We start from the raw sequence: 25,030 nt of genomic DNA on the forward strand, positions 1-25,030 counted from the left end.
GTAATAAGTGGCGGTAACCAGCAGCCCCGTTGCCTTTGACTATTTGCTATGCAGATCACTTTTTTCTACACAATGCATGGAAGCAGCGAGCCTGAGCTCACGCTTAATGTGCGCACCACTGTAGACGGTCCGTGGATTGCCGTGTGGAAGCAAACAGGCCAGACAGAGTTCGTGAACTTCCAGCCTGTCACCGTAAATTTAAACACAAGCTCTCCCTTCCAGGTAAGATCGTACTTTGTACACATAATCTTTCACTGCCACTATACGTATAAATTCTATGCGCAAGGACAGGGTTTGAGGCATCAGCAATGTAAATGTGTCTATGCGTTTTTAGGCGATTCTATATGGAGCTTATCTAAATATCGGCAGAGGATCCAAGGAAATTAAGTCTTCGTTTCTCTCTCACCGGAAAAAAAAAATTCATCTGTCAATATTCTATACAACTTGGCACTTGTGCTTTTGCAAGAAGTGAAACACAGCAATGAAACACAACTCTCGAATCGGTTCATTCTTTCAAACTACTCACGATACTCTTGCACATCTACCTTAAAGTTTCAACTACAACTTCCTTCTCTTGTTTCCAGGCGCCAAATTTTACGTCTCTGCCTTTATCACAAGTTTTTCATTGTTCACCCCGCGGCAGCCAGCTCATTCTACCGGTACGCTGAAGATTTCTCATAGGCCATGCTAACAACATCACCCCGCACCATGCCCGCACTACAACATTCGAAAAGTCACTTTTTGTGCACACAGCTCACGACTGGATTAATATTCCCAGCGACCAAGCGCTAATTCCTGATTCTGCTCGTTTCAAGACGGCCATCGAGGAAGCCATGTCGTCTTCATGATTGTCACGCAACAGTCATTGTTAACCGCCGTTCATGCTCCCACCTCTTATGTAATGTCCGGCCTTGATACCCTTGAGGTTGAAAAAAAATAATAATGACGTACTGCGAGGGTAAAAGTCGCTTCTTCTTCGGTAGTACAATCGCAATTTAACTTTACCCACTCCTCAAGTTGCGAGCCACCAGAAAAAAGCTATGGGCAATTCCTACAGTCTTCTCGTGCGCGTTACGCGTGCGACACTGGAAAGCACGGTTACGGGTGAAGTCATTGCATTGCTGGCTTTAGCATGAACGACACTGTAACTCGAGACGAAGCTGGATAGCTGCGCCATCACGACCCCGTCGGCGCAGCGAGCGTCAGTGGGGTGCCCTTGCAATAAGAAAAATTGTACGTGCCCCGATGGGGTGCGACAACAGCTGGCTGAAAAGGGTTGCTCTTTAATTTTCTCTGCCCACCGAAATGGCCGACTCGCGAAGCACCCTCTTTTCGTCTCGTGTAGCCTACGCCAGCAGATCGGGAGCAACAACTATAAGTTTCGATGTATACTCTCTGCGTCCGTGTCGCCAGCTGTAGACACCTTCGGCAAAATCTCTGATCACCAACTAGAGGACCCAAAGAGGTGCCTTGTTTTGTGCAGACAGACTAGTAGGCGTCCACAAACACAACTCTGAAGGGTTTACAGAAAAACTTATGTAAAGGCATCAACATATTCTAAAGCTATCGCACTTGCATCACAGATTGTAATTAGCTGCTCCTGTGAATTTTTTGTCTCCTCATTTCAGCTTTCGTGTATTTACCATAGTCTTCCCTTCAAATGGACACTTCTTGCTTTCTGCCTCTTTCTAAGCGGTGTTAAAGTTTTAGGACACTGCAATAATCGTCTCTTGGCTGGTCTTCAATATTAGACACAGGAAATATGGGTTCGAACTTTGGGGCTGCCAGTTACCCTCGAAGGAATGCGATTGTAATGATGCTTGGTTCCTGGCTCTTTCACGATAGAAACGTTCGCGTATGCAGACAAGTAATGCGCTTTTATCTCAATTGCCTATGGGTTTGGGCTAGTTGGTAATTGGCGTCAACATAAAGAATGGAAATAATCAAGGACAGAGCAAGAGAGCATAAGAGGCCCACAAGCAGTTCCCCTTATCTTTTGTTTTCTTCTCTCCTTGTATCTTTGCATGTTTAATGCTAATCACTGCCAAATTTTTCGCAAAGAAACCGCACTCGGAACAAGCTTGAGCACTCATTACCTGCGGTAATTCTTAGCGCGGTATGCTGAAACAGTTTAGCCTGTAGAGAGCTCCAGCTTTTTTTTTTATGGAACGGCAGTGTGAAAACAAATGAAGTCATGCCGTTGTGCGCACAGGATGGTTTTGAGTTCATGGAAGAGTTTGGTATACTAAGCGAACCGGGAATGAAGTTGGTTTCAGCACTAGCAGAGCAATTATGGGAAGCCAAGAAATCCAGCAGGCAATGCATCTGGCTTGCCTAAATATAATTTCCGTCCCAAACCGTGCTGTTGCTTTTTCCTCCTCAACGCAGCCTAAGAAGAAACAAAATTAAATGTACAAACGGTTCCGACTTCGAGTAAAATGGGTACATTTTCTTACAAAGAAATATGCTCTCGTATGAAACCGAGGCTGCTCGAAGTAAAGCCGGGAAAACCCTTCGCACCGTGTGTGACACCTGTACACTCGTGAGTAAAAAAGGTTAGGCCAATGACGTTACCGGAGCAGTGAAAATCGCACCGTGCGGCTGGCGCGACGCCATGCTTTGTGAACACACTAAATCTTTTGTTATCGGTCTGTTCGAAATCTAAGCCTCAAGTGTCGATAACTGCTGCCGCGGTGGCGAGTCACTAGTGCTAATCCTTTTCACTCGCGACTCTACGTTAGGGTGATTACAGCAGGCACCGTGGGAATACATCCGCGTGAGGGGAGGAGCGAACCACATGCATCTGTGCAAATATAGTGCGTTTAGCGATTGTCATTTTTGTTTCATTCCAAGGTTTCCTTCACGGGGAAGCACACCAAGCCTTTGTATTATGGGTACATAGCTATCGACGACATATCTTTCACAGAGGCGTGTGAAGCTTCAAGCGAAGGTAAGTCCTCTCTTGAAGATGAATATAAACACTGTGCGATATTCCGCAAGCTTCCGGTCCAGATATTCTTGAGGCCAGGTGTAGCGGCAACTTTTTAAATAAATCAAAGGAAGTGAAGAACTTGAATACAGACTGGGATGCATGGTTAATTCCTGGGCATATTTTTCTTGGTCCAAGAGCAGCAACGAGTCGCTCTTTTAATAAAAAAAAACATCTAGGCCATACATGCAGAAAGTCCATCCTTAAAATGGTATTTAATCGGTTAGACTCAACGCACCGCACTTGAAATACGTTTTTCTAAAAGGCGTGGGCCGCCACTATTAGCACACTCCAGTTCGCGACGATGAAACATATGTTTTTACTTGCAGGATAACAATGGTGTGTATGATAGCACTGCTGATGGCACTGTGAACCAAAAGAACACTTTTATTGTTTTTTCCTCTTTCTTCAGGTGTTCTTTTTTATAGTAGCGTTGATAAGTGGAATATTATTAAACCTCGAACGTCAGAGTCAATTTTTTATTTGACATGGTGAAAGATACGTCCTCACGTTTTGTTGCTTTGCGTAGGGCCAAGCCAATTTCACTATTTTTGGCGCCTTCATGAATTTAGCTGTCAGCAATCCTTTTCGTCATCCGTCATTACCCCTCACTGTATTTCACTACGCGTCAGAAATAGGTAAATTTATTGAAACGTGGGCAAAGAGGTCGTCTAGAAAAATTGATATCTGGCATGCACTGGGGAAGGGGAGGAGGTGAAGAAAGAGGGTCGTCATGGGTGACGATGTAGTAAGAAGAGAGATGAGAGTCTGTGCATATACATTTGATGACAGCACAACCGCGAGTAGCGGCTCATGTCACTCAAAATACGTGAAAACACCCGCATGTTTTCATCTCGAAGGCGCTCACCCTTTCAATAACTATAATCTCTGGTGTACGTTACTTCCAGCATAATTTTTTTATCCCCAGCAAGACTTAAAAGTCTTTACATTTCCGTGGTGAATGTCTGCACCAGAATACAGTTGGCAACGCCCCAAATTGTTTTTGCCTGGCTATTTAATACAAAGACTAATCAATAGAAACTTCAACACGGGTACGGCATTGTCTGAAAAAAGCAGTCCTGCTGTTATCTGTTTGTCTTTAAAGCACTTTATGTATTTATTAAGGCAAGCGATAAACTGTTGGTCAATATTTAAGCTTCCTCCTGAAGCGGGACACACATATGTTTGCACCTACAGCGCTGAAAGCTCCACCGGAATCGTGGCCGGCGCACATGTCGAACCAATATGCAATTAAAGGCGATGTTTAGTTTATCGAATAATTGCTGCCAGTTTAGTACAAGCATCCCTTCTGTTTGGCAAGAACATGGTAATTAGTCAATATTTTAAGATTATGCATATTTTGGGTAGACATACAAACCAAGTAAAATGTATGCTGAAACAAATGAGATCATAAGGCAAGTTGCTCCCTTTTTATATATGGTAGTGTGTATTGCGGAAGGAAATTAACTGAATACTTATTTAAATAAGAGATAATTGAAAAGAAGTGGAACGAAAGACAGTCATATGCCGCCTATGGTAGCCAATCCGACGACCACTGTGTTGCCTTTGTGGTGGTTACTGCACGCAGGTAACCGGAGGCGAATTGCAGAGTTCATGACTATGGCTCCCACCTTCAGCATGTGGGTGTCTTCTCCTTTACTTTCTGTGAACTCTTAATTGATATAAAATGTTAATAAAATAATTCACGCTTAGGCAACATCACAAAAAAATTACCTTTCTCCTAGTTCTTGTAGTCTCTTTAAACTGCGGGCTTTTTTTTGCTTAATTCTTTGTCGTCGATAATGAGAGCGGTCTACCCGCCCCGGTGGTTGTTCGCATCCCAAGAAAAATGGAACTGTCAAGGAAAACGCGGCCATACTTTAAATTTGTCTGCAGTATACACTGTGGCCCACATTAAAAAATGGTTATAGTTGTGTCTTTTAATAGGTTAGAGACCGCCGGAGTGCCAAGAGCCGATTGGTTAGTACACACTGCTCAAATCAGTGAGCCCAAGGCGTTAGGCTCACTTAGTAAACGAACTGACATTGTCATTAAGCCCGCCAACAAAGGTGGAGGTATAGTTATTTGAGACAAATATGACTACATTCAGCAGGGCAACCGCTAGCTCAACAACACAAAATTCTATATGAAACTCAAATCAGACCACAGCACTGAGCACAAGAACATCATTGCAAAAACTATCAATAAATTAAGCGATGAAGGGGAATTGCCACCGCGAGTAAGTAGGGCGCTGACGGCAAGGAATACTTCTGCGGGGCGATTCTACATGCTCACAAAAATACACAAAGATAATCTTCCAGGGCGATCTATTGTTTCTGGTATTGGCCCCCTCACAGAACCGGTCTCAGATTACATCGATTCTGTCATCCAAAATATACCACCGATGCACCCATGTTACATACGTGCCACTAATCATTTCCTGAAAGAAATATCCAATGCCACCTTCCCTCAAGGCGCTTTTCTAGTTGCTCTGGACGTGGTATCATTTTACACTAACATCGAACATGACGACGGAATTCAGGCCATAGTCGGAGCATATAAAGAATACAAAATTCTAGACTCCCTTAGTCCAAGCGTCATCGAGATTTGCCAATTTTTTCCTCAAACTTAACACTTTTGAATTAAACAACTGATATTATCTTCAAACAAGCGGTACAGGTTATGGGCTTTGTACAAAAATGGCGTCAAATTACGCCAACTTATTTATGAACAAAAATTGAATCGGACTTTCTCTCCTCATATCCAAACAAACCAGCTTTTTATAAACGCTTTCCGGATGACATATTCATAATTTGGACAGAAACCGAGGACAAACTCATCCAGTTTATCACCTCATTCAAAACATACATCAAAATATCTCTTTCACACAGACTTACCGAACCAATAAAATTAACTTCCTGGATGCTTTGACTCGAGCTGAAGAAAGCACATTAAACACTAGCGTATATAAAAAGCCCACAGACACACATAACTACCTTAATTTCAACAGTTGCCACCCACACCACTCCAAAAACTTCAATCCCATACTCACAGATCATCAGATACCTGCGGGACATTCTAAAGAAACAACATTACCCGCCCTTTCTAATTAACAAAAAAGGGCGGACAAAACTAATCATAATCACGTCTCTGAAGAATCCCGGTCAACATCCCAGCGCTGTAATTTCATACTAACCTTCACAAACAACCTCCTAACATTAACAAATTCCTAAAAAAAACACATCCATATCATAGATCAGAGTGACCGGCTTTCAAAAATTTCTCAATGGTCCCCCCGGTAACATACAGAAGACCAAAACTATGTTGTTCATTCAAGAGTCAATAAATCGAGGGCTGTTGGTTGCACACCATGCGTAGAAAACCGTTGCCAGGTTTGCAAACACATGCAAACCACAGCACTGGCTCTAAGCAGCCAGTCAAATTTCAAACACTCTATCCGGGAAGATATCAATCGCGATTCCAACACAATTGTTTACATGCTGGAGTGTGCCAACTGCCGGATGCAATACATAGGCCAAACAGAGAATTTCTTCCGATTCAGGTTTAACAATCACCGCGTACATGTCCAATCGCTCCTCAACCTCCCTCTTTCGAAACGCCTCCGCGAGAAAGGCCACGTGTTGGATAAACTTAAAATATTATTAAATCGTGACTTCGAAAACACTCATGAGGGCGAACGACGAGAATCATATTTAATTTTTAAATTTAACACGGTACAAAGGGGCATTAACGGAAGCCTTGGCGCCCTCAGCTCTCTTCCGAAGTCAGGGACCTACGAAAATACACAAAGCGTCACTGACAGCGTCATTTGAGGTCATACTCCTTTTTGCATGCAACATTTGGGTAGAAAATCCCACCCTCTGTTTGGAACATATTATGGTGTCCCAAGGCCAGATAGCCTCTTTTGTTCTGTCTGACTCTTTTTTCTTCTCATTTCCTCTTTCTGGCTACTCTCTATGCCGACGTCTGCTACACTGGCAATATTCCTTGGGATACCTCTCCTCCACCCCGTTTTGTTTTAGTTTTTCCGCGCATATTCCAGCCTCAGTGGTTTAGCCAGGGGCGGATTCATTATTGGCAAATCCAAAGAAAAAAGGACTACTTTCAGTTTTCTACCTTTTTTTTCGGCTTCTTCTGCTGTTGACTGAATATTAGTTTCCCCTCTGCACTCGCGGCCGGCAGAAGGGACAAGTTCCCGCATATTTTCCACGAAGGTACCTGCACGGTCGCGCACGCTGTCGCCCATCTCAGCTTAGCTCGACATGCCTGTCAGTAAGCAAGCATGGGGTGCCTGACAAAGCAGAGATCGCACATGGATATTGTATTTCCCTACTCCTCACTCGTTCTGCACGCTCTCTATTTGTTTCGTGTGGGTCCCAGTCTCCCTTTTTCCTCCTCTTCATCATCATCAGCCTGACTACATCCACTGCAGGGCAAAGGCCTCTCCCACGTCTCTCCAATTAACCCTGTCTTTTGCGAGCTGCGCCCACTCTATACCTTCAAACTTCTTAATCTCATCCGCCCACCTAACTTTCTGCCGCCCCATGCTGCGCTTGCCTTCTATTTGAATCCACTTCGTGGTCCTTAAGGAGCAGTGGCTATTTTGCCTTCGCATTACAGGCCCTCCTTAAGCCCATTTCTTCCTCTTGATTTCGACTAGGATATCATTAATCAGCGTTTGTTCCCTCACCCACTCCGCCCGCTTCCGGTCTCTTAACGTTACATCTATCATTTTTCTTTCCATGGCTCGCTACGTTGTCCTTTCCTTAAGCTGAAGCCTTTTCGTTAGCCTCCACGTTTCTGCTCCGTAGGTGAGTGCAGGTAATATACAGCTGTTGTACACTTTTCTCTTGAGCAATATTGGTAAACTGCCATTCGTGAAATGAGGGTACCTGCCATATGTGCTCCACCCCATTCTTATCCTTCTAGTTATTTCCCTCTCATGATCTGGATAAGCTGTCACCACCTGCCCTAAGTAGACGTATTCTTTTACTACTTCTAGCATCTCGCTGTCAATTGTGAACTACTGCTCTCTTGCTAGACTGTTGAACATTACTTAGGCCTTCTGCATGTTAATTTTTATACCCACCGCTAAGCTCTGCCTGTCTAACCCATTGATCATAATTTGCAGTTACCCTATCCTATCTATGCTTTATATTTTTTTACTTATGAGTACTTATTCCTGTGCAAACGGGCCCCTGTAGGGAGGTGGCAGTTCAATCAATGATTGGTCGCGAGATGTTCCGCGGGAAGAGCAAACTGGGTCTTATCTGCCCCACTGCTGGCGGCACCTGCGACCACAGGGCAGTAGCGCATCGCTTAACCATGGAATCACTGCGGCAGGAATGGTATGACTCCTGATGATCGATTAATCTAAAGTAGAGAATGACCAACTCCGGATACACCAGCATTAACGCATTATGGCTATTCGAGCAACTTCCATCCGTGAACAATGGATCCAAACACAGGTACCGAAGTGCTAGCGCACACAGCTCGCATTTGGCCTAACTACATAAACCGACCGCCAATTTTTTTTTTCGTGTCTAAGAGAGTGAGATGTATGCGGAGAAAATGAAGTCGAGGGCAGCAGACACAGGGGTGATCAAATGAGGTTAGACAGTCTGCGGTGGTGTGGCTGCCATGGCTGCTGCTTGAGGGAAGAGAAATTGCAGGTCACTGGTCGAGTTCCTAACCGGCGGATGCTTTAAAATCCCACTCCACGTGAATGCTTCCTTGCTGACGAATTCTTTGTCATGGCATGGATCTTGCCTGACTGCGCCTAAAGAAATTTACTGCGTGGAGCATGTCCTTATCTACTGTCAAATTGTTGCTTTGCTACTTTGCTTTTGTTTTATTGGTGTACCTTTTAATCCTGCTGTTAACCGCCTCTTGTTTATGTGAAATAAAATAATGCGCTGAATTTTGTCACCTCGGTTTGTCAGTGTAAAATACATTAGATTAGAAATTAGAGACCGCTTGGGTAGCAGTTCGTGTCGTCGCGTGTTAATCCCTGCTTTGCAGTTGTTGCGTTCTTGTTACTGAGGCTGCTTTTGTTTTCCTTGTTTCGGCTGGCGTGGTCACCTTAGCCCTGCCCAGAGCCCCGCTTCGCACCACGCACGCGATTACTTGCAAGGACAATGAATTCAACTGTGCCGGCAGCAGCGAATGCATTGCCCACGATAAGGTGTGCGACTTCAACAAACACTGTGCCAACGGTGCCGACGAAGCCCAGTGCGGTGAGTGAAAATGGCCACAGAATGAAATTTCACACCACAAAAAGGGATGGTTTTACAGATCGATGTCCGCAACATAGCGGTCTGTTGTGTAAGGGGAATTTTGGGAAAAAAAGTAGCAGGAAATAACGCAGTCACCATCTAAAGTACGCTTTCTCAAGGAGCATCACTTAGCGTTTGTGGCCCCACCGTTATTCTGCCTTGTACTATTGCGAGTAAAAGTAAGATACCCCCGTGTTCCGAACCTTGCCGCTCTGCACGAGGGTGCCACCTGACGAAACAATCCTATTGTCGAGCCGGGCCCAGAGCGCTGGTATCAGCAACAAGAGGGCTTTTACAATCTGTGAGCAACCCTAGTGTGCTCTATGCCTCTGCTTCAATGCATTTCATGCTGACTTCTCCTCTTAACATGGTAGACACTTTTCTCAAAAGGATTTTTTTGTTTCATCAGGCTCCTGCGAGTTTACTGTGGATTTGTGCGGACTTACAAACGAAGATCCAAGTTCCCGCTTTGGATGGACACGGACAGTCAAACAGGAATGGCGGAAGAATCAGCCGTTCAGAACCACTGAAAGTCACTTGAGTGATGTGGAAGCCTACGCGGAATTTGTGCTGCTGCACCCAAGTGAGGTCTATTTAAACAATCTGGAAGCACAGAAGCACTAAAATAATTCATGATTAGAAATGGGGCTACTGCCAATTTGTTCGCAACTTGTATATGCAGGGTGTTTCACGTAACTTGAGCCCAGGAACGAAAGAAAGCGGGAAGTTATAAATCGATGAAACCAAGAAGATAATGTTTACCTTCTTGTGGCGCTCCTGAGAACATTTTTTATTCTGCATGATTAGTTAATCAATTAATATGAAACGATTATTATTGACTTTAAGGTTCAGTGGGTTTAAGTTGAACAGGGGGTTCAGAAACAACTGATTGAAGTTTTTGTGCTGATATACCTCCTCCGTGCTCCCTTTTTAAAGCATATAAGGAAAGCTCGCTAAACATAAAAAAGAAAAACAAACATGAATTTGCTCACGCGCTTCCATATTAATGCGTTCTCAACCTTGTTTTCAACAAATGAACAAATTTCGAGATAGTAACGCGGCATGCTTCCTTCATTCAGACCGTGTTTGTCAGCGCTGAAACATGATATTGCAAAAGCGGAGTTGCATTTTTTTTACATTACGTGGGCTGCCTTTAAACTGAAAGAAAGGACCAAGTAAGAGATACGTGACTACAAAGAACTGGAACGGTGTTTTTTAAACCTCTTTAAAATTTGATGAACCGCCCTTCACGCTTAAGTGAAACTAAAAAATGGGCTTTTAAACCACTCTTCAGCACCGCTAAAATTAGCTAAATAAATAATTAGGCACAATTTAACAAATATTCTGAGCAGTCCCATACGAAGGCAAACATTATGTTGATTCAATAAGCTGCGATTCACTGCTTTTTTTAAACCCTTGTCGTAAGCTGCGTGAAACACCGTATGATAGCTGCGTACTCACGACGTGCTCCAGCAACCTTTTAGCCACACAATTATAGTGTGATATAATGCTATTGCAATGTGCACGATCTCAAGCGTATCACTCAAGGGGTTGATTGCCTTTAAGTAGTTTTTTTGTGGAGCTAACGAGACAAAAAAAATGGCGCTGTATACGTGTGGCTTCAGCCACAGATGTTCTGTGAATCAATGTGTATATTAAGAATCGAGGGTGTCGAAATCTACAGTTCAGAGCTATTCTCCTTCTCGGTCATATTAATAATTAATGTAAACACTTCTTAGTCTCCGTTCTCAAATGTTGTCCTTGAAAATCGCCCACAAATTACGCTAGCGTCTTATTTGCGTGCCTGATTTCAGTACGGAAGGAAGGGCGTTTATGAACGCTGAGCTCAAGCAGGGAGTTCAACCGATAGGTAGTGAATATGTATAACGTGTAACAGGCGGGTTTCTCTTACATAATGTAATCTATGTTTGCCACTGAAGGCTGGTTCGAGCCGTAAGGAAGCCTTCACGCCTTGGGGATTGACATTCAGTGAAAACGAACAAATGCCTAAGGAGGAGAAGAATTTTCAGGAAACAGGCGAGGTCTGCCGAACAAATGTCTAAAAACTAGTAGCTTTAGCATGGGAGTCGGTTTCAACGAGATGCAGCTGCTGTCTAGCACGTCTTATTATTATTCTTTTTATTCTTTTGTTATTCCTTTCGTTATTATTTTTTTATTCTTATTATCTTTTCCAATTTTTCCAGCAGTTACCTATGACTGCAGATTATTGCTGCGAGCGACTTTCTCTGTTGGTCATGAGAAAATATTTTTGGCACCCCTCTTTCGCAGCGCCAAAGTATGGACATCCAAATGTCTCTCATTCAGTGGTATAGATTCATTCCGATTCTGCTATGGCTTAGTTATGTGACAATGGCAGTACTTAAAATAAAGTTTACGTTCAGCAAAGCCGAAGGCTCTGTAGCGTATCATAGTCCGGCATGGTTTGTTTTAAAAATAATTAGGTTGGCCACGTACAGTATTTAGGAGTACACTATGCACAGGAATAGAGTACATCCGACCAAATTAAAGGTGTCAGTAAAAATTACATTTAGATAAACCCGAAGCCTGCAGTCGATCTGGAAACTTCTCTCAACAAAGACGCGACTCAAGCGAAAAGCGGAAAACGTTCATATAGCAACAAATAAACTTTGCAAAGGAAAGGAGAGAGTGGGCTCACCAGCCATGTGGCGCTTTTCTTCCCCAGAGTTTTTGAAATTGGGAAGCCTGTCCGATTCTTTTTTTTATTTCCGCATATGTCTAACTTAGATCATGGACTATCTTGTGCGAATAATTGTATTTTTGCGATTTTCACATACATTTCTAATCCTATTGTTCTTGATGAAACTTTCACCGCTTGCAAACGAGGACGGAATGAAGAAGCGCACCACGCGCGCCCACTTTCAACTGGTGTTTATTTATTGCGCGAACTGCATTTTATACAAGGTGGGTGCTAGAAAAAACACAGAAAACGAAACGAGTTACCACTCCGCATGTCACAAGAAAACAACGAGCTTACCGTTGATTATCATTCTTAAGAAAATCGAATTATTTTCCTGAGAGCGACATAGAAAGAATACTAACACAATTTTCCTTCAATTTTTATATGTTCCTGGCTTCAACAATCTCACGTCTAAGTTGCTTTTTGTTGCGGCTTATGACCGTGCATTCTCTAATCACGGCATGACACCAATACGGCTCGCACTGGAAACAGTGTTCGGCAAGATTTCCTTTACGGTTCTCCAATTTTCTCGTATGTTCCCTGAGACAGTCATTTACACACCGGCCGGTCTGGCCTACATAGCATTTACCGCATGACAGAGGCAGGGAATACACGACCCCTTCTTCACAGTGTACATGCTTCCTTTGGTGCTTTGTTGCGCACGTTTATTTCATTGCGCCGTATTGATTAGTCATCTTGCACAGCTTCGCGAGTTTATCGGGCGCTGAAAAAACTACTTTAACACCGGCTCGCTGCCCGATTTTTTTCAGATTATGCGAAACGTTATGAAGATATGGAAGCACTGCTACTCGTTTGTACTTCTCGGTTGGACTTTAACCGAGAGATTGTTTTTTTGTGGTCAGACTTTCCGCTACCGCTACTAACAGTGAATTGGGACTGCCTGCTTTTCGTAATCGTTCGACCTACTCGTTGAGAGCGCTTTTCGTCTTGTGGTCGCATGACTCGTCCAGCGAATTATTAAGGCAGCTTTTAGCAATGCTTCTTTTTACTAGTTTAGAATGGGCTGCTTTACAAGGAAATAATGGTTTGTTAGTTCTAGGAGCATAGTTCCAGCATGTGTGGCCTTCTCCGAAGGTCAGGCTGATGTCTAGAAAGCGGATTTCCTTGTCAGCTGGCGTTTCGTGTGTCACCTGCAGTGGGTTCTGCAACTCTTTAAAAAGTTCTATAGTTTCCGAGCATGCGTTCTGAAGGTCTTCTATGCCACTGTCCTTCGGTGAATGCTATGTAAACCAGACCGGCCGGTGTGTAAATGAGACTCGGGGAACACAGCAGAAACATGAAGAACCCTAAAGAAAACCTAGCCAAACACTGTTTGCAGCGCGAGCCGGATGGGCGACATCCCGTGCCATAAAAATCGGTTCACGCAATGATTCAACGCCAGTTCAATGTTAGCACGCGTGGTCTTCTTCCCGTTCGTCGTCGTTTGTAAGCGCTAAAGGTCACGAACAGCCGCTCTGATCTACAGTTCTTGCCTGCAGCTCATGCTAGATACATTTGTTATTTCCGTGTATCCTCGGGGTGCGGTTTAATAGGCTGTGTCAATGAGGTGATACTCTACATGCAACTTTCCAGACATGCCTGAGGGCCGCGGAAAATCTATGATTACGCCACAATTGGGTAGTATTGCTAGCACCTGCTCGGTCAAATTCAGCTTCTACATACCTGATGATCGTGAGTATGCTTTTTGCCTAAAGTACGTTTTTTGCTGAAAAAATTGTTTTATAAAGCTTCTTTTTTTCTCCGTTATTTATTCATTTAACAGCGATTTTTTTAGTAAAATAGAAATCTAAAACGAGATTCTGGTGGCGGACGGAAGATTAGTTGCAGCATAAAACAACCCGTATTAATAGTACATCAGGCGTATAGCTTCACAAAACACTGAATCGATAGCATAGCCAAAAAGTTTGCTAGAAAGTGGCCAAGAAAACCGCCGCGACAGCCCAGTGGTTATGGTCGTCGGCTGCTGACCTGAAAGATGCGGGTTTGATACCGGCCGCGGCAGTCGCATTTCCATAAAAGGAGGTGAAATGCTAGAGGCCCATGTGCTATGCGATGTCAGAGCACGTTATAGAATTCGAGGTGGTAGAAATTAGTCCGGAGCCCTCCTCAGTCTTTAAACCCTACAAAAGCTAACCAGTATGGACATAAGCGCAGATTTCTCCAGTAATAACCCACAGCTTTTCGAGGCGAAAAGACAAATGCGGCGATAACATTCCCGGTGAGCCGAATGAGCGATGAAAATGAAAATGAAGAAAAATTGGCAGTGGCTTAGCTTGGGTATGCCAGGATATACCGAGCGAAAGCTATGGCATAGCTTGGTTAGCCATTGTTAATCTTTATTGCAAGTCCAGGTTGGTCTAGTTGTCTGGCTAGTTGTTGTCACATGGTTCGTCACGCAGTTGGTCACGTGACCAGTCACGCGGTTTATCACGTGGAGCGGTGCGACCACGGTAAGAATGAGAGCACGGCGAAATTGCGAGTTTGTGACCAATGTAGTTTTCGCTACAAAAGTGGATTGCAGGAAAGGAAATAACACAATAACTGTGTTACATATATCGGTGGACACTCGAACCGCGCTGTAAGAGAAGGGATAAAATAGGGAGTGAAAGAAGACAGGAAGAAAGAGGGGCCGTAGCGGAGGTCTCAGGAATAATTTCGACCGCCTGGGGGCCTTTAACGCTGCCTTAGGAATATTTTTACTTGCATTCAAACAGTGTATATAGAGAAATTTTAATGCAACCCATAACCAACCAACTTTCTTTACGGTTATTAGGAGCATATTCCCAGCAACCTTCCGAAATGTGACTACCGTCATTAAATCGAATCACGCTGATAGACATATTTTATATTTCATTCCTTGCACATAACAGTTCCGTCAGGCACAACCAACCGACAATCTTCCGACAATATACTACCGTCGATCAGCAGTGTCACGTTCACAGAATATTTTGACACTTCATACCGTCGACATAACGACGGTTAGGTCAACAACAACTTACCGAAAATCTTCTGAGAACTGGACATAGTTATTGAACTGAATTGTTTTCACACAAATTCTTTGTACTCCATATGGCCGACATAACGAAATTTGTAAATCATGTCTACAACAATATATGACATTTGTTCCATCCTCCTTATGACGCTGTAAAAGTACTTCATGATACCACTATTATAGGATGAGCAGACAAGAATAGGGGAATAAAGGGCTCGCTATTACAAACATGTAAAGAAAGCCAATGATCTCGAAAACCAAAGAAGGCATATATGAATTGAGCTTTTTTAATTTATGTTCTAGATCGATGAAAAATTAGCAGTTCTACATCAGAGTCATTTTATGCCTGACAGGTGGTAGATAGGAAAGTACAAGAAAAGCAATCACTTGCCTCGAATAAAATCTGAACCTACGACTTCCAAATTTCGCATCCTGTGCTCTACGAACTCAGATACGCTGCGGCTATCCTATCGTATAAATTCACGGCTATTTATCTTTCGCGTGTCAGCGAACCTTGAGAGTATTCACCAGCGCCACCCTCGTGCATAGTGGCGGCCAAAGGACGTCCTTTGTCAAGGATAGTGTCACGTGGCACGTATAGGTGACAGCTGTGCGAGAACCCTAATATACAACCTATGGCAACAAAATTTCCTGGACCGATGGCTTCTGTAAGCTATTCAGTACACACGGGTAGTTAAATGAGGGGCTAGTTATTTTCGTCTTGTTCCTAATAAATTGTCTTTCAGGCATAAAATGATAGCACTACTAATTTCCTATTGATCGATACCAAAAATGAAAAAAAAATGGCTCTATGTTTTCCTTGGTTTCGGAGACTGTTGTCTTCCTTCCTATTTATATTGTAGAATGTTTGCTAAGAATGAAAAAAAGCCATTGGCACTGTGTGGCATCAGCACTGAAAACACTGAAGCAGTGTAAATGTGGGTTTATATAAACTGTACTCGAGGATATACAGAAAGAACGATAAAGAGGAAGTGACCACTTGTGCTAATGTCAAACTCTTGCGTGATAAAAAGTCAAATAATTTTGATATCACATTAACACGCATTAACGGTTTAGGCAACCTTAGAACGGCTGAGTCTGACGTCCCGGTGCGTGGAATTAGATTACAGCGATGTTCAACATGATACAAGGGGAATCAAAGCCAGAAAGTTTTTTCTTGTAAAACGGCTTTAATAAAGATAACATAAAAGTTCCATGCCTTAGAATGTTATGATCAGGCAGTGCGCGTATCCCTGCCGATAATACAGACGATCTTACCTACTACTGGTCGTTCGCCACACGCGGCCGCGCTGTTCATGTTTCTCTCGAGCTCCGTACACGATCTAAGCAAGAGTGAAAGCCTGTCGAATTGTGGTACTTTCCACAAGCTTTGGAAGTTATGCGCCAACGAGGTAGATAAAAGAATACTAGTAATTTTGGTACCTAGTGGATAAACATGGACGTATTAATTCTTAGCACAATAATGTTTAAGAGCTAGAGAAGGTTAAAAAACAAAACTAAGCAGGGGACAAGGCACAGGAAAGAATCAAACAGGAGGAGCTCAGCTCTCAATACACAGGGGGGGGGGGGGGGGGCGCACTCTTTCTTAGACAGTAGCCTAAGAACCTTGCCTTGTTTTTCGTAGCAGCCATGAAGCTTGAGCACAAGGCGCATTGCTCTTCGAATTAAAGGTGACACAAAACAGAGCCCCATTTAGAAGAAATGAGTTACAAAAATGAGGGATGAGGGGATCTCAGCAAACAGGACGAGCTCAGCTCGTTTTGTTTTCTTTCTCTTTTGCGTGTTGTCCCCTGCTCAGTTTTATGTTTTGTAATCATTTCATGCCAACTAGCCCCTCATCGCTCACTTTTGGAGCTATAAAATACTCATTTTTGTGCAGCAAGTGCCCGCCTTGTCTTTGGAATTGTTCCACCGCCGAAGGCCTACGCCGATTATAGAAACGTCGTTCCTCTTGCTGACTTGAGAAGGCAGCCAAAAGCTGGAACAGAGTGGAGAAGCCTTGCAGTAATGACTGGAAAATGGGACGCAGGAGCTCGGGTAAGCATTGGGTGCTTGACACTGCGAGAGAAAAAGTTTTTTTGAAAATAGATTCAGGCTCAGGGACTCTTCATGTTTCACGCGGGCAGTCCTTATACATTTGCGATGCATTTTGATAATGCAAGGAGTTTGATATTTCTGTCGGTATTTAAAGGGGAACACGACTGCTGCTACCGAAGGTAGCAGAACTAGATAAAGTTACCGTGTTGAGGTTAATGTAAAGTTCAGGTTAATGTTTCAGTTACTGAACAATTCGCTCTGACCCTACTATAAGCCTATATAAGCTTCCCGCCCCGGTTGGCTCAGATGGTAGGGCGACTGCGCCGGTGAAGCGGTGGTCCCGGGTTCAAACCACGGATCAGGACGAATTCTTTTTTGTACTACGAAGTTTATGAGAAAGCCCCATAGCTTTCCTTTGTAGCCGTATGGCTGCGCTTGGGTGGATGCCAATGAGTAATTACTCTCTCATTAGTGTGAATGTGTAGTATGTGACACCTGTTGAAGGTGTAGGCACGAACTCTGCCGTAGCTGAAATGCTTGTAAATCATTCCTAAACAATGTGAAGGCGAGTGAAATATCGGAATGTAACGAAGTGGAAGGCACTGATATCTCTGCGGAGAGCTTATAACCATTTTTTAGGCACTGAGCGCATTTTCTTAGCAATCGGTATTGGCCTGTCGTCATCCCACAAGAAGGTATCGTGCCTACCAATTTATCCCCGTCTGTCCGAAAATGAAAAAACAGGCCAGACGGAGCAAGGAAGAGCAGTGGGAGGCAGGGTGGCTCTACCTGCGAGATGGGAAGAGGGCGGTGTGGCATTAAGTTGAATTTCAATGAGGAAACTCTTGGAGTGGCTTATGCGCTCGTTTTGTGGCGATCTGCACTTTTATTTGCACAGCGTGTTTTGAATATCTGCAGGATCGCCATTCTTAGTGTATCGCAGGTCGTCAGCGAAGGCGCCCTCCCGCACAAAGAAGACGTATAGCAACCTCTAGTGTTTCGTATTCACATATTCGGACTGCTCGTGCTATTTCCCGCGTCGTCGCCTTGAGAGCTGCTGAGGTTATTAGGTTCGCTAAGATCGACATGCAGGTTTGTTGTTTCGACATGACTCTACACTCTAAACGCGAATTAGCCTACATTGGGCTAAAAAGGGAGCAAGCTGTGCTCTAGTGTTCTTTATTTTTTGGGCAAGGTAATGCTGCCCTATCCGTGTGTACGTTTCCATCACTAAATATAGGGAATACTTACAGTTGGCCACCGTAGCACATTGTTATCTCAATATATGAAAACTTCTAGCAGTTTCAAAGATTTTAACCCAGGTCTCAATCTCCTCTATTTGATAACCTCAAGGTCTCTGGCTCCACGATTAAAAGCCTCCTCCCATTTTTAACTGCATAAAGTTACAATGCTTTGAAGTGGGAATAAGCCTCCGCGGCCAAGAGTATGCATCCTCTATATTTTGTGATTGCAATCTACTTCAGGACTTGGACACCATTCCCTTGCCCCTAAAAGGTAGTGCGCTAGAGGTAACCTTACTTCGTCTTTGCTCTCCTATAGGCTAATTCATGTTCAAAGTGTACCATGACGCCTCAGCGTGGCGCCGCGGTGGCTCAGTGGTTTTGGCATTCGGCTGCTGACCCGAAAGACGCGGGCTTGATCCCGGCCGCGGTGGTCGAATTCCGATGGAAGCGAAGTTACAGAGCACTGTGTGTTGTGCGATGACAGTGCACGTTAAAGAAACCCAGGTGGTCGAAATTATTCCCGACCCTTCACTACGGCACCTGTTTCTTTTTTTTTAATCTGTCAGTCTCTCCTTTATCCCTTCCCTTACGGTGCGGTTCATGTGTCCACCAATATGTGAGACAAATACTGCGCCATTTCCTTTCTCTAAAAAGCAATTTTACAATTTTCCGCCTCAGTGTACACACGATCACAACAAAAAGACGGCAGTCAAACAGCCTGTGTTGCAACGTTTCTGTTCTTTGTTTGCTTCGAAGTCATGGTGCTACGGAGGAAAGGGGAAAATATGGGCTGCTGGAAAATGAATGGAGCAGTCATCGAAAGAAGGGTCATATGAAATGTGAAAACCTTCGGTTCGAGTCGAGAGCGGCTCCATTGGGGGCCTTGCTTGCAGGTGGCGGATGCTTTGAGGATTGTCTCTGGCTTGGACATCTACAGAGTCTTGCGTCCAGTAAGCAACTCTCTTTTCCAGCTAACCAACCAGGGTCATCACGATTGCGAGCAAGGTAGGCGAGACGGCGCTAGAAATCCAGTTCGAAGCTTTATGTTGACGCAGGAGGTTTATCACGGGCAGTGTTTACTTCTTTCCACTTGCGCAACCCTAAATTGCCAAGTGTTTTTATTGCTAAACACTCTAGTTGGTCTTATATAACTGTTGGCGAACTGCAGAACGTTGTGAGCTCAGCATTGCCAGAGGTAATCGCAAAGCCCCATGGGTCTCAGAGTGCTGTCATTGCTTTTGTGTGCCATTTGTACAAACGCGCTGCCATTAAATGCAGGAAGGAGCTCATCGGGAATTTTCGCTGTTTTGTTTTCCAAACGACACTTTTTCACTTTCCTGAGTTCGTTCTATAAGATGGTCTTGTGTGGCTGTCTAGCACATATATGTTACAGAAACCTTACGTTATACAGAGGATGCTATACACTAGTTGGGAAAACTTTTTTGAGTCTGCTTTAGGGCTCTTGTTCTGACGGCATATGTGGCTCATTGAGCCTCACCATAATAGTGTGGCCAGTAGCAGAGCCCTTTCGGTCCGAATATTTCAATTACGCATACGGACACACGTTTTGGGGTGCTTTTAGCCTCACGAAGACGAAATGGCTAAAGGGGTAAAGGCACAAAATTTCGAACGCAAGCACAAAATATGATTTGTTTCATGGAAGTGAGCAGATGTCTTTTATCAAGTTTCATTTGTAGGCGTTGAGTTCAACATAATTTAATCTGATTTTGAATGTAGTCTGAGCAGCTGCTCGGTATTTCCGTCAGCATCAAGTGGATTTCAAGGTGCAACTGCGCCATTTATTTTGACACCATCGAACCCAGTGGTTGCTCTCAGGAGAAACCAGTGCTTTCCGGCGACAGCGACTTTTGTGTTGTTTGTGTTAGAATTTTCGGGTAGGAGAATGTAATGAAAACGTGCCACACGTAGTGAAAATCGCGGAAACCCCTTAGCTTCTCACCGCCCAGTAGTGCGCAGGACAGCCGATAGGACCGTTGGGATGCTTGAAGTTTCTGACGGTATATTTGCAGGCAGTACGTTAGTGCTGTGGTCTGAGCAGCCGCTCGGCATTTCCGTCAGCATCAAGTGGATTTCAAGGTGCAACTGCGCCATTTATTTTGACGCCATCGAACCCAGTGGTTGCTCTGAGGAGAAACCAGTGCTTTCCGGCGACAGCGACTTTTGTGTTGTTTGTGTTAGAATTTTCGGGTAAGAGAATGTAATGAAAACGTGCCACACGTAGTGAAAATCGCGGAAACCCCTTGGCTTCTCACCGCCCAGTAGTGCACAGGACAGCCGATAGGACCGTTGGGGTGCTTCAAGTTTCTGACGGCATAAAATAAAGGCACAGTTCAGGTGCTGGATGTCTTAAGTAGGTGACAAAATATGCTGAACGGCCGACTCTATTAGTAAGCAACGATAGATAAAGACAGGTGGGGGGGAAGTGCCGGGGTGTTAACCAGACATGCTTCCGGTTGGCTACCTTGCACTGGGGAAGAGAATGAGCGGATTAAAAAGGGAAGAGAGAAGGAACGGCAAACACAGTCACAATCTGTCAATCAAGGCAGCTGTTCGTAAAAAAAAAAACTATACAGTGCCTTGTAAGCCTTGATGGCAATATACTGTTGTGGTCACGGACCGAGGATCTTTTCCTCTATGAAAGGGTGACGATTCCGGCGGTCCAGAGCACAACACAGTTTACGTCTTTCGTTCACAAATACAGTTCACTCACACAGGAGATGACGGATTGACTCTTTGCAGACACAGTTTACAATACAAGGGCTATCGGCCATCCCGATCCGGAAAGCATAATGATTTGTGAAGGCAACGCCGCGCCATAGACGACACAGCAATGTTGATTCGCGACGCGCTATGTCACATGGAAGACGTAGGCGCACTCCAGGGTCCTATACCTTGAGGCGACGGTTGCAGAACTCTCCCGTGTTCCACGCTGAAAGTGTGAGCTTCAGCGCCCAAGAACGAAGCCCACACGCTGCGTCAGCTCTCGTTACAAGGATATTGACAGGGATCTCGTCATTGTTGGCAGAACGGGCACCCTCGTGTTCCCGTGCAGTGTCCTGCAAACCACTGGAAAATTATGTAATGTCCTTTCAATGTGGCGCCGTGGTACACCTTGCGGATTTCTGCAACGAGTTGTTCGTGTGACGCATGGCGTAGTGCAGCTTTGTCACGGATCCCTGGAGAACACTCGGACCGAAAGAATGGACTAGGTGACAGATGAACCCACACAGACGCACTTTTAAACATCCTACGTTACACGAACAATAACACACAAAACTAACAAAACTAACACAAAACACAAATACTACCAATACACACGACCCCGGAACACTACTACTAGCGTCTACTATTAGCGGTCTGCGTTCGTGCTCACGGTTCGCTGCTGATGGAGCGTTGCATGGGTCCAGTAGCCGGCGTCGAGGTGGCGTTCGAAGTGCTCAGGCTGGCATCGCTGGCAGCGTCGTTGGCGGCGTCGTACAAGCTCCCGGTGAAAGTGCCCGTGGAAGTGATGCTGGTGATGTTGGCTTTGTGGGCACCACCCAGATGGATGGCAATAGCGCTGGAGACACCCTTGGCCGTAGCAGGTGGTTGCGTCATTCATTGACTCCCCGGAGCGGGCTCAACAACGGCAGGAAGTCCACGGTGCGGCGCCGTAGAACGCGAGCTCACCGAAGCAGTAGCCGGCGTTCCTTTCTTTCAGCCGAGGTGTCCATGACCCGCCCACTTCTCTGTTCTTCCCCCCCCCCCCCCCCGTACCTCACTCACCTCGCGCTTTTATAACGTTGGCGTTGGTACACGTCATCCTTGTCGTCGTCCTCTTCATTTCTCCACTAACCCCCTCTTCCCATCTCACCGAATACTTCTTAATCTTCTTTATTCTTCGGTTAATACACGTCATCCTTATCGCCATCCTCGTCGCCTTCTTCAAACCTCTTTTGTTCGTACTTCTATTTCAAACTCCCTATTATATGTGACAAGGTTGCAGGCCTTGATGGGCTGCTTACTGTCCGTGAAAACTGTCCAGTCATGCGTAGATTCTTGACTGATGAACTGAACTGCAGCCCCTAGGGCAGCTAGTTAGGGGAGATAAGCAGTCCTCACCTCAATTAAAATAGACCCGGCCGGTAACACCCCAGACCCGGCAGAACTTGTTGAGTTTACTGAGCCATGTATACATGTATGCGGTGACTATATGGTTAGAATACACATATTTCAATGCAATTGTTTTAGAGCAGGCAATGATAATTCAGATTTCAAGTAACCAACGACACAAACTTTTGTCGCCCTTGTGCTTATCGTGTGTTGTGCTAACTTATTGCGCGGAAATATGCACCAGAGGTGGCGTGGCCGTAACTGACTGCCCTTTGAGGCTATCTATGGGCAGTATTTTCTGTCATGCGCAAGACGTGTATACCGCCTAGTGTAAAGTCCTCCAACCAACAGCAAACCAGATCATCCACGGGGAATCTCTAGACATAAAGACCGATAGTGTGAGGTTTGTTTTAACTGGAAATATGTAAAAGATGACTCTACGATTCACAAAAAAAGTGGGAATAAAGTTTATTGAAGCAGAAATAGAGATAGACATCATAGTCTGACAAGTTATCGCTGGAGTTGTCACTGCTAAGCCAGGAGGAAAACAGTCGCAATTCCTTCAAAAAAGCTTATTGCGCTAATTAAACGTCTGCATCTCTATCTCGCAACTTCGTCAAAACAGACTTCGTTTCCTCTAGAACTTTCCAGCCCTCCTGACTGAATTTTTTAGACAACAACGCGATGGCCTAGGGCGATGCGGCAGTTGCTCCAACGTTAAGAATAGGGCTGTTAAGCGCCCTGGCAAGAAACAAAACAAAAAACAGACTAAAAAAATAAGCACTCTCAGGCAGGTTTGAAGAAGATAATAACCAAATAAACTGAAAAATACTTATCCTAGCTCGGTCCTCCCCGGGCCCAGGAGCGATCAGCGATAGAATGGAAATGCTCCTACAGTTAACCAATCGTTCGAAAGCGCGCTCGAGTGTAGGTAACACTGCTTCCATAAAAATGTTAATACCTGTACGGTCTCCACTTGCACCATAACGTACTTTTTAAATGCACTGAAGCAGCTGTGCGCTCGTTGCACAAAACTTCCCGTCCATGCTGAGAAAACTTTTTCCAGCGTAGCCACTTGTCCTTCCACTTGCGGGGTGTGTACCCTGTACGGTATTATTTGATAGCTGTTTATGTGCCGCAGCTTTCCTGTTTAGACAGTGGTTTGTTTGAGATAGGGTTTCTCACAAGTCTTTTTTTCGCAGTTTTTCTTCGAAGCCAATACCGTAGGCGTGAGAGTGCACCGAGTCCAGTACCTGGACTGCCACCCGGATCCAAAAAGGATGCTTTGTATGTACACGCCTCACATACGCTTACTTAATTTTTCTGTTGTAAATAGCTAGGGCGCGAAAGAAGGTTATTTGGTTTTTGTATGCTAAAGTAGAAAAATTAGCATGAGCATGTGCGATATGTTTAAACTATCTCTGCATGTAAATAATGTTCTTTTACATAAAAACAGCGTTAAGTGAGTCCGTCATTATTGACTACTCTGACAACAGAAAATGCTTCCAACTACATTACTGTGAAAAGTGTTGTTATTTTGCCATTGTTATGTCAAACGGGGGGTGTTATCGGATGTGCTTGTGGTAAAGGAACCACTGCAATATCAGAAATGTAATGTTATTTTTCGTAAAATTTTTACTTCCTAAATATAGTCGCTTTAAGAAAATTTAGCCATTTTAAGAAAAAGCCATTTTAAGAAAATACTTGTCATAAGTGAACATCTTCAGCCTGCTCAGTAGATATGTTCGGGCATATATCGATTTACCCAATGTTAGAACGATATACGGCTGCATCCCATCATGAATTGTGAGTCCGTGTTGCTAAGAGCAAGAAGTTCTTATGCCGCGAGAGGAAGCTTCGACCAGAGGCCTAGTGTACACGTTCCCATACTCTTAGTGGCCAAACTAAAGCCTGAATAAGAGGAAACAACTTTTATCCACTGAACTTTTATTTCAATAATTTCTGTAAAGATAGCTGTTTGGCAACAAACGTCAATCGGAATTTTCATTTGATATTGATATGCAAATTTCTGCCAATTATTCACATTTCCCTGGCACTGAAGGTGGTCGCAATTAGGCCTTTAGTTTTGACACTAAAAGAACTGTAAAGCCATTGACGTACCTATCTGCTTTGCTGTACAGTCTTTTGCATCGGCAAGTTGATATCGCAACACTCTATTTCTAAACCACCACAATTCTTTCACATAGATGTTAGAAAATCTTTTCTTCTTGCATGCAATTATCCTTCTACTTCCAACTGCAGACAAGTTTTCCTGCCAGCCCATTAATGTAAACGGTTAAAATATAATTTTTAAATCTATGATAGAGTTGCAGTATCTACTTATTTCTTCAGTATCGTGCGACAGGGTTTTTGGCTGTCAATTTAACGATCACACTATGCACTGCATGATCTCATAACTTGTCTTTACAATGATCAGAAAAGTACATTTTAATTCGACTAGCTCCCCCGTGACTGATCGTTCAGCAGGCATTGCACAGGGTTCCATTTTGAAACATCTATTTTAGATATTGCACGAGATAATCACAGGTAGGAAAGAAACATTACGTACACATTGTAGTCGTTCTGCCTTGTTAAGGA

General features: G+C 44.2%; 1 protein-coding gene across 1 annotated transcript in view; it reads left to right on the top strand.

Annotated features, from left to right (window-relative positions):
• LOC144129714 (apical endosomal glycoprotein-like) overlaps positions 1-25,030 on the top strand; it is a 210,625-nt gene that overhangs the window by 126,858 nt on the left and 58,737 nt on the right. Inside the window, exons 24-28 of the mRNA XM_077663811.1 lie at positions 55-222; positions 2,854-2,950; positions 9,097-9,246; positions 16,918-17,075; positions 23,635-23,719. Of these exons, the coding sequence (XP_077519937.1) occupies positions 55-222; positions 2,854-2,950; positions 9,097-9,246; positions 16,918-17,075; positions 23,635-23,719 (658 nt within the window). The remainder of the gene's footprint in view (positions 1-54; positions 223-2,853; positions 2,951-9,096; positions 9,247-16,917; positions 17,076-23,634; positions 23,720-25,030) is intronic.

Source organism: Amblyomma americanum, chromosome 4, assembly GCF_052857255.1.
Source record: "Amblyomma americanum isolate KBUSLIRL-KWMA chromosome 4, ASM5285725v1, whole genome shotgun sequence".
In the NCBI taxonomy this organism is placed as follows: domain Eukaryota; kingdom Metazoa; phylum Arthropoda; class Arachnida; order Ixodida; family Ixodidae; genus Amblyomma; species Amblyomma americanum.